The sequence below is a fragment of the Euphorbia lathyris genome, chromosome 7 (assembly GCF_963576675.1).
Source record: "Euphorbia lathyris chromosome 7, ddEupLath1.1, whole genome shotgun sequence".
Taxonomy (NCBI): Eukaryota; Viridiplantae; Streptophyta; class Magnoliopsida; order Malpighiales; family Euphorbiaceae; genus Euphorbia; species Euphorbia lathyris.
In genome coordinates, this window is record NC_088916.1 from 81,212,812 (window position 1) to 81,224,100 (window position 11,289).

Below are 11,289 nucleotides of genomic sequence, written 5' to 3' on the forward strand. Positions count from 1 at the left end.
GCTTAATATGGGAAATATATGAACTTTACTGTGGAGATTGCTTATCTTTTTGGGTAGGGAAAAATGTTGATCAGCTTGATAGAAGGGTAAAAAAACTACATTAAAGAAGGAAAGCTGAACTCTATTGTTTTTCATATCCATTATTAATAGCCAGTTTATAAAGTTTAAAGCCTTTCTGGTTTAAAATCTATCAATAAAAAACACAACCTTGTCATAAAAAGAGAAAGTATAATAACCAATGATTGACACAGTTTAGTTTAGTTAGTTTAGGGGTTAGGGGAAAAAATTGGGATAAGTAGCAAAAATACCTCATAACTAGGGCTGTAAACGAGCCGAGTCGAGCTTTGGCCTCTTCGAGCTCGGCTCAGCAGTTTCTTATCGAGCTCGAACCGAGCTTCGAGCTTGGTTTTGAACTCGGCTCGTTTAGCAGCTCGATTGTTCACGAGCCGAGCTCGTTTATCGAGCTCACGAGCTTGCTCACGAACAACTCGTTTTATTTGTTCGTGAGCAGCTCATTCGTTGTGCTCGCGAGCTTTGTTCACGAGCAGCTCATTTATTTTTCTATGAAAAGCTCATTTCTTGTGCTCGTGAGCTTTGATCACAAGCAACTCGTTTGTTTTGCTCACGAATGAGCTCGTTTATGGTGTTCACGAACAAAAATAATATCAAATTCGGTATATTAAATAATATTAATTATATGCTTGTAGTATAAATTTATGCATATTACTAAACTTTATTTTTTTAAATATATAAATATTATAATTTAGTTAGCTCACGAGCTTTTATCGAGTTTGTTCACGAGCCTCTAATCGAGCATGCTCGCGAGCTTTGGTCTGCTCAAGCTCGGATCGTTTACAAACCCAGTTTGAAAATCGTGCTCACGAGCGGCTCATTAAAAAATCGAGTCGAACACGGAGCCGCTCATGAGCGGCTCAGCTCATTTACAACCCTACTCATAACATTAATAATTACAGCAATTTTACTCCTAACATCTAAAATGATGCAATTTTATTTCTGATATTGGCAACCAAAAGTAATTTTATCCGTTGATAAGTTAGGTCAATTTGAAAGATACCATCAACGTTGACGCATCAATTTTGGTTTGAGTTTGCATTTACATGCTAACTAAAAAAATGAAACAAATATTTAAACTTACAATACCCTTGTTGGCCAGGCCATGGGCGGTCGCACTCCTGGCTAGGCTTAGGGCAGCATCTGACTTTAATTAATAAAGGTAATAAAATTGCAATTATTATTTGCAAACACGATACAAACCTTTTATATTTGTATGTGTCATCCTTAATAGAGATGGTAAAATTATATGTAATTTATAAACACATTAGACGAATCCAACATGATATTAGCAGACTTTTAACCGATCAATGTTAATATGCTAATCCAAAAATATAACACATTTGAAAATATTTTCATTTCTTCCTATATTTTTGAATACCACAATTAACATAGATACATAGTAAAATTACACGTGACCCAAAATTATAACACGAAATAGATAGTAATCATATTAAGTTGATATGATTTTTTTTTTTTTTTGAATTGGGTTAGAGTTGACTCATTTGACACAAACCTCAGAATCGACACGATACGAACACGACAAACTCGAGAATTGCCACCGTTAGTATTAGACACTAAAATACTCTTAGCGAGAGAATATGTTTGTTTTTTAGTTATGATAAATAATTTATTAGTCCCTATTTTTTTAAACTAAATATACTATTTAGTCATCTTATTTTAATAATATAATATTTAGTCTTTAACTTTTATTTTATTTAACAGTTTAGTCTCTCAAATATTTTAGTCATTTATACTATTGAATAGAATAAAAGTTAAGGACTAGACAACGTATTACATAAAATTCTTGGGTCTAATAAATTATTTACAAAATATCTCATAACACATTTAATTGTTGATTTTTATTGATGTGACACGTTGAATTTACTAATATATTAATAACCACATTAACTAAATTATTGCATTTTTGAATAAAGCATGGAAGTAGAAGCGAATTAGATTAACACCCCCGATACAAAAACCTGCATCCTGACCCGATATTACTAAATAATAATAATAAAAAAAAGAATATAAGAACAAATCGAGTACAACCCTAGAAAAGGGAATTAATGGAAACGAAATTGAACAATGTTATTACAGTCATCAACAATGGCTTACCTACATAACAATGGCTTACCTACATAAAGGAGGAACCGAGTTTCACCACAGTTGCGAACTCGTAGTAACACCATGACGAATAAGCGTATCCACCACCCTATTACCTTCCGGAATATATGGTCTCATACGCAATGAAAAATAATATATTTATTTATATATAAATATGCAAACAAATTACATTAAAATTACTATTTCTCTTAAAATAAATTAATAAAAAATTCTTAAAAATATCTAAAAGAATCCAACATCAATAAAATGTCTTTACAAATAAATAAAACTTCTACTATGTCATTTTGGTCATAAATAATCTCTAAAATAGCAATAAATCTTCCCAACAATTTGCAGAAATATCAAGTGAAGGAGTCATGTTCTATTTGCCAGAAACTATTGTAGCCCAGTGGAACTTCTGTCTTACCAATCAATTGATCAATTCCTGCAATAAACAAATTAAATTTAAATTATTCAATCATTTTATATAAAAAGATTCAATTTTGCTATTAAAATTATAAAAAGAAAATAAATTTTTCATTTCTAGTATAAAATTTCTAATAGATAAATAATATTTAGAAATTTTGTTATAAAATAAAAAATTAAAATTGAAGTGTTTTGTATAGAAAAAATAAAATTGATTTTGCCCTAAATGCCGAGTCTGACGGTAATCAACTAATGTTTGAAGGTGGACGTTCCAAGTTCAATCCGGTAAAAAAATTGATTTCGACTTTTGTCCCTATATTTTAGAAACCGAAAACAAAAATTCTCCGGTAACCCTTGACCCCTAATTAGGTGTATTAAAATTTATTGTCGTGTCATAATCGTGTGTTATGTAATCTACGATTTCATATATGATTATTTATGATATAAATGCATAAAAAATGATAGAATAATACATATCCAATCCTTTTAATCTGCACTCAAATGTCTAATGCTCCCTAAACTTTTAAAATCCTTTTATTTAGAATATTATTTCGTTCAGCTCTACAATGAAGGGTTATTATATGCTATTAGAGTTGTCATCTTGATCAAAAAAAAAGTTATTATGTTAGTAAAGTATAAAGTTTAGGAACTATAATAAAAATAATAAAAATATTAAGGGACCATGCTGTAATTTACCTGCTAAATTTGTATCTTATTCCTAAAAATAATAAAGAAATATTTGAGTACCTCCAATTTCAGGACTTTGGTAGTACATTTGCTTGGTTTTTTTGTCTTTAATTTTAGCTTCAGATTAAAAAAAAAAAATCATATGATTATCTATAATATAAATGCATAAAATATAATAGACTTAATACTAGTGTTTTAAAAACCAGACTGGAGTGGTCGGTTCAACTGGTTGGACCACAAACCGGCTATAAATTCGGTCCGATTTTAAGAGCTACGGTTTAATAATGTTAAACCGATAAATCGGATTGATCCCAGTTTTTTTAAGATTAAAAAAGAGAGGAAAAAACTAAAAATTAAAAACAGATTTAATGATAAAAAATAATTTATGTTAATTAACTTCAACTTTAAAATTTAACATTTTATTATACATATTTATTAATATATATATATATATAAAATATTTATGACATCATCAGGTTGAACCATTCCAATTCAACCGATCGAACCAATAAACTATTAATTCAATAGTCACGTCGGTTCGATGTCAGGTCCGATTTTCAAAACATTGCTTAATACACATCCAATCCTTGTAATGTGCATTCAAATGTCTAATGCCCGTAAACTTTCAAAATCCTTTTGTTTAGAATATCATTTCGTTCAACTCTACACTGAACAATTACCTCTATTAGGGTTGTTATCTTTTGATCAATAGTAAAAAAAAAATATCTTAATAAAATGCAAAGTTCAAATATAATTACCTCTATTAGAGTCGTTATCTTTTATGTCGGTAAAATGCAAAATTTATAAAGTATAATATCATGTTTTGAAGTTCAAGGATCATAATAAATGAAGAAATGAGAGATCATGAGTGTAATTTACCCACTAAATTAATATCTTATTCCTTAAAAAAATAGTTTAATACATCTTTAGTCCATTATATTTATCTAAAAAAAATCAATTACTCCCTATATTTTGAAAAAATTCTGAACTCGACCAATAAATTCTTTGAAAGGTGCATATTAGCTCCTTAACTTTTTCTTAAAGCGTATACATTTCAAATATTTGTCAAACTTTTTCCTTACTCGCCACATGAATTTTAGAAGATTAATAATCACTCTAAATAACTTCAAGGGTAAATTGAATATTTCAAAAGTATAAGGAGCAATTGATTTTTTTTAACAAGTACTAAAAAAAATGGCTTAATACATCTTCAGTCCATCATATCTATCTAAAAAAATCAATTGTTCCTTATATTTTAAAAAATCTTCTATTAACTCTCTGAACTTGGTAAAGTGACCAATAAACTCTTTGAAAGGTACATATTAACCCGTGAACTTTCTTAAAGTGTATAAATTTCATTTTTTTTTTCAAACTTTCTCCTTATTCCGCCACGTGAATTTTAGGAGGTTAATAATCATTCTAAACAACTTCAAAGGTAAATTGAATATTTCAAAAGTATAAGGAGACAATTGTTTTTTTTGGACAAGTACTAAAAAAAATGGCTTAATACATCTTTAGTCCATTATATTTAAAAAGTCAAGCTTCCTATACTTTGAAAAAACTTCTATTAACTCTCTGAACTTGATGAAATGACCAATGAACTTTTTGAAAGGTACATATTAAGTCCTGGACTTTCTTAAAAGGCAAAAAGCATATTTAAGCCCCTGAACTTTATCTGTTTTAAGGATCAAGCCCATGATCAATTATTTTTCCACATTGAGCCCCTAATCATTGATTTTGTTATGGATTTGGCCCTTATTTAACTTTTCTATCGAATTGGACTACATACATCGTTAGGACGATTCGGCTTGTTGACATGGACAAATAACAAAAGATTTCCTTGACTAGGAGAGAAAAAAATTAAAAATTAAAACGAAATTATAGAAATTGATTTCCAGTATATTTTTCCAAACTCGATTTTCTTCTCTCCCATTTTGTGATTTTCAATATTAAAATTGCCAAATCGATCTTCTCATCTCCTAAACTCGACAAAAAAGTTAAATAATGGCCAAAACCATAACAAAATCAATGTTCAGGGGCTTAATATGGAAAAATAATTGATCAGGGGCTTGATCCTTAAAACATGTAAAGTTCAGAGGCTTAAATATGCTTTTTGCCTTCTTAAAATGTATACATTTTTTTTGGGTAAATTTCAAATAAAAGCCTTGTGGTTTCACTAATTTTTAAATAAAGACTGTGGTTTACTTTTTGTCAAAACGAGGATTGAGGTTTCGCACTTGGATTAATACTATTAAAATCATCTTTAACGATCTGAAAATGAAAATTTTCAAGAATTAAAGTTGTTCAATGTCATATTTTTTATGGAACTACATTTTCGATTTTCGAAAATCATCTTTTTTAGAACTTTCTCTCTCTAAACATTAACTTTCTCTCTCTTTACCAAACATCATCTAAACAATCTCAAAATAAAAAAGTTGAAGAATTAAAGTTGTTTAGAATATTAGTAGTTCTTAAAATATGTCATTTTTGAAGTCGTCAATGGTGATTTTAATAGTATCAATCGAAAAAGTCTTTATTTTGCTAAAGTTGAAAACCTCAATCCTCGTTTTGATAAAAAGTAAACCACAGTCCTTTATCTGAAAATTAGTAAAACCACAGGGTTTTATTTAAAGTTTACCCTTTTTTTTTCTAACTTTCTCCTTACTCCGTCATGTGAATTTTAGGATGTTAATGATCACTCTAACCAACTTCAAGGGTAAATTGAATATTTCTAAAGTATAAGAAGACAATTGATTATTTTGGACAAATACTAACAAAAATGGCTTAATACATTTTTAGTCCATTATATTTATCTAAAAAATGTCAATTGCTCCTCATACTTTGAAAAAACTTGTATTAACTCTGTGAACTTGATAAAATGATCAATGAACTCTTTGAAAGGTATATATTAACTCCCGGACTTTCTTAAAATGTATACATTTTAATTTTTTTTTTCTAACTTTCTCCTTACTCCGTCACGTGAATTTTAGGAAGTTAATAATCAATCTAAACAACTTCAAGGGTAAATTGAATATTTCAAAAGTATAAGAAGTCAATTGATTTTTTTGGATAAGTACTTACTTAATATATCTTTAGTTCATTATATTTATCTAAAAAAATAATTGTTCCCTATATTTTGAAAAAACTTCTATTAACTCTCCGAACTTGGTAAAGTGACCAGTAAATTCTTTAAAATATACTCTTTGGAGGTTTTATTCCTCTTAATTTTCGTGATGTATCCGTACTCTTTAATCTAATGGAATATATGCATTTTTAAAAAAGGAAAAAAGGAAAAATTTGAGTACCTCCCATTTCAGGACTTTGGTAGTACATTTGCTTGACCATGAATGCTAAATTCTCATCAATTTGGGAATCATCTGACTTGATTTTCTTCTCTTTATCTTTAACTTTAGGTTCTTCAGATTCAGAAATCTCTGTCCCAACTTTAAATTCTCCATTGCTATTAAGTTGTTGCTTTCTCTTAGAACGAGCTCTTCTATTCTGAAACCAATTATAAACATTTGTTTCTGAAACTGGACCATGGATTGCAATTTGGCTTGTTATCTCCTTGATTCTCTGTCTATCTGGAGTTACACTGCTTTGATCAAACACTCTCTCTAGAATCTCTAGTTGTGCTGGTTTTGGAGCCCATCTTTGTCTTGCTGGAAGCTTGTGAAATGCATATGACATCAATTGGGTGTTGTATGGACTTGCTGGAACTCTCATACCTGAATCAGAAATTGAAGATTGGTTAGTGGAATTGAAGAAATTGGGTTGGTTTTTAAGGGGTTTGTTCAATTGGGGGAGATGAAATTGATTGAATTTTGAGGGGGTTGATTTGGGGTTTTTATGAATTGATTGGATTTTAAGGGGTTTGATTTGGGGTTTTCATTAAATTGATTGAATTTTAAGGGATTTGATTTGGGGTTTTCATAAATTGATTGGATTTTTGGGGATTGGTTAGTGATAAAGGTGGGGATTTTATTCAATTGGGGGAGAAGAAATTGATTGAAGTTTATGGAATTTATTCAATTGGGCGAAAAGAAATTGATTGAATTTTAAGGGATTTGATTTGGGATTTTTATGAATTGATTGAATTTTAAGGGATCTGATTTGGGATTTTCATAAATTGATTGAATTTTAAGAATTTGATTACTGAAATTGAAGAAATTGGTTGGTTTTTGAGGGGTTTGTTCAATTGGGAGGTGAAATTGATTGAATTTTAAGGGGTTTGATTTGGGGTTTTCATGAATGATTGAATAAAGGTGTGAACTTTATTAAATTGGCCCAATTAAGACATAAAAAATTAATAGAATTCCAATAAAATTTCTGTTTATGACTCTAAAAAATGATTAAAAAAAAAACAAAACCCAATTGAAAAATAGAGAAACCCCCAAAATTAGTATAATTAATTAGAAAAAGATCATAAATAAAAATGGATTTATTTTTTGAAATAATGTTAAATTTTATTAACTTAAATCAGAACAAAAAATATTGGTAAGAAATGGTGGTGGACATGCCCACTCACCCCGAACCGACACAGAATTGACCGTTTTTACTAGAGCATGGATAACCGAATTCGCTGAACGCTTAATAAAGGAAATAGATCATAGCTCTAAATCTCTTAATAAATGAATACAATCAGAAATAATGTCAACTAAATATGATGGACCTTCTAAACCCATTTGAATTTCTTTTACTATGACGAGACAATCCCACTGAGTGTATGCTTACTCAATAAAACACCTAAATTAACATAAATGAATCAAAAACATAAAACCCAATTGAGAAAAAGAGAAAAATGATTAAAAAAAACAAAACCCAATTGAAAAATAGAGAAACCCCCAAAATTAGTATAATTAATTAGAAAAAGATCATAAATAAAGATGGAAACTTTACTCAATAAAACACCTAAATTAACATAAATATGAATCAAAAACATAAAACCCAATTGAGAAAAAGAGAAAAATGATTAAAAAAACAAAACCCAATTGAAAAATAGAGAAACCCCCAAATTTAGTATAATTAATTAGAAAAAGATCATAAATAAAAATGGAAACTTTACTCAATAAATTAACATAAATGAATCAAAAAAACAAAAACCCAGATGAGAAAAAGAGAAAAACCAGTGAAATCTTGATGAGTAGACAAGGATTTGTGCATCTGAACAAGACTTTCAGAAATAGAAACATAAACACAAATCTGTTTCCTTAGCAATTCCAATTGTTCATCACTCATAACTTTCATTACTCCTCCAACTATTGGATTCTGACTTTGAGGTCCTCCTTTCTCCATTTTGATGATGAAGTGTGCATGAAAATGAGGAATTGAGAGTGAGTGTGGTGTGGGTTTTATAAATGAGAAATGAAATTGGGGGAAATGGAAAGTGTCCTAAATCAAAGGAAGATTATTAATGAGGATTTTATTTTATCATACACATTTATGGAAGAAAAAGGAAAGCCTGCCTGCCTGGCGCACTTTAGATGAGAAGCTTCTATTGGTGCGTATTTTAGCTTTGATTGAGAGGGGTTGGAACTTTATGGAAAGAGTAAAAGATAGTAGTAAATTATATTGGTCACTCAACTTTGGTTATGGGTTGGTTACTGAACTTTTATGGTTGTTTCGAATGGTTCGGTTAACTGTAATTTGTCTTAATAAAATTATTTAACTTTTGAAATTTGTTTTAATAAAGTCGTTTCGGCGATTTCAATAGCAAAAAGACACCGAAAAAGTAATGTGACTGTCATATCAGCAGTAGTCAATGTCATGTTGCTCCCACCTAGCTGACCGAAATGATGCGTGTCAGCTAGATTGAAGCCACGTGTCATTTCGGTCATTTAGGTGGTAGCCACGTGTCGTTTCGGTCAGTGGTTAAAATTGATATAACGACATGTGATTGCCACGTAAATGTTATGTTGCTGCCACTTAACTGACCGAAAACGACACCTATCAGTTAGGTGGAAGCTACGTGTTATTTCAGCCAGTTAAGTAAAGTAGCAGCCACATGTCGTTTCGGTCAGTGGTGAAAGTTGATTAATGCTGATATGAAAGCCAACAACAACAATAGTTAAAAAACTATGAACGTGTTCATAAACATTATACTTGAACTTGTTTATAAATCTGTAATCGAGTCTACTCATGAGCTTTCAAGCTGAATTTCTCAGTGCTCAAGTTTGGTTTGTTTATAAATCAAGCCGAACACAATCGAGTTTTTATCGAACCGAGCGGCTCGGCTTATTTACAACCCTACATAAACGAGAGCATACTCTTTTTTTCTCTCTCTCTCTCAAGCTCTTACTTGTATTTTTGTTCCTTATAGTTACTCTTAATTTTGTTTTGTTATCTATTATAAAAAATTATTAAAAAAAGGTGAAACTTAATACATTAAGGCTACTTGAATTTGGTCTAAAAAATCGATTAGTCCCTCGATTTTGGTCATGTCTCATTAGGACGTTGAATTTTCTTCGAGCGACATGATTAATATCCTTAAGTGCTATATGACAGAGTAAGAGAGGATTGGAGCAAGTTAAAGCGTGTATCACTTTAAACAAATTTAAGGGATCAACGAGTCATTTTAAACAAGTTAAAGGAGTCAATAAATCAGTTGAACTTAAGTTAAAGGAGTCAATAAATCAGTTTAAGCAAGTTCAAATGATCATTAGATCACTTTAAACAAATTCAATAGTTAATACACCTTCAAATTAAGGGTTAATCGATGTTTTGAGCCAAATTTAGAGGGTTACTAATGCATTAAGCCAACAAAAATTTGTAACCCTAATTAACTTCGTGTTCGTTTGGCTCTCTTCTTTTAGTTTCGTTTTTTTTTACTTTAAACCGCAAGGTTGTAAAAATCAGACTGGACTGGCTGGATCAATCTAGTTCAATTGAATCAGTAGGTAGACTGGTCTAGAAATACATTAAAATAAACTATGATGAAATTAGCTCGAAACCCATTGACCCAATCGGTTAAACCATTAAATCGAAACCCGATCACGAATTGGCAGGTTATATATATATATATATATATATATATATATATATATTAATCAATAATTATATAAGGAAATCTCAAATCAAGAGTTAATACTTACTATATTATTCATTTTTTTAAAAGCTTACTATATTAGTCATAGATCAATAATTAATTAATTATACACATTTAATAAAATCTCAAATCAAAAGTTAATATCACTATATTAGTCATAACTCAATAATTAATTTGTAATATCTAAAATTTTGGTAACATTTTGCTCTTGATGTTATTATAGATGATATTTAACCTATTCAAAATAAAAAAAAAAAACTAACCGATTTGTTAATTTTTTTTACCACATTATATAATTTTTGACACATAACTTATATACGTGACAATTGATTTAATTTTGTTTCCATATAAATTTAAGGAAACATACACAAATAAACATTGTAGTTTTGGACGATATGTAAAGTCAACACCGTAGTTTAAAAGTTTACAAACAATGGTCTATAGTTTGTGAAGTTTGCAGTTAAAAGATCTGTGAGTCAATTTTTTGGTGAAACAATACTTGCAGTTTAGTTGATTTGCAAAGTCAAATCTTATATATGAGTTAATTTGCAAGTTCAGTCTTTTGAATTGCTTCAAATTGCTCAATTTTGAGGTAAATAGTCGCTACAATAAACTTTTACGGAATGCTTGAGTTTGCAAACTACACAAATCAGAAACCCCTGTTTGTAAACTTCTAAACCACAATGATGTCTTTGCATATCGGTCATACCACACGGTTTATTTCTCTAGATTTTAATATGTGGATAAATAAAAAATTAATTTTATTTATTTATTTACATATCAAGTCTATATACAAAAAAAATAAAAATAAATAAAAAATGGTTATATTTACATGTCACGTGTCAAAAATTGTCATGTGGAAAAAAATTAACAAATCGATCAGTTTTCATCTAAAATGGGTTAAATGCCACATATGGAAATACTACAGTAAATATTATCAAATAATACCATCA

At 29.5% G+C, this 11,289-nt stretch overlaps 1 protein-coding gene across 1 annotated transcript; it reads right to left on the bottom strand.

Moving 5' to 3' along the window:
- Positions 1-2,315: 2,315 nt before the first annotated feature.
- LOC136201448 (WUSCHEL-related homeobox 13-like) lies at positions 2,316-8,707 on the bottom strand. The gene is made up of 3 exons (XM_065992107.1): positions 8,418-8,707; positions 6,597-7,019; positions 2,316-2,623 (listed from the first exon to the last, which is right to left on the bottom strand). The coding sequence occupies exons 1-3, from the start codon at positions 8,584-8,586 to the stop codon at positions 2,541-2,543; spliced, it is 675 nt and encodes a 224-aa protein (XP_065848179.1). The 5' UTR covers positions 8,587-8,707; the 3' UTR covers positions 2,316-2,540.
- Between the last annotated feature and the right edge of the window lie 2,582 nt (positions 8,708-11,289).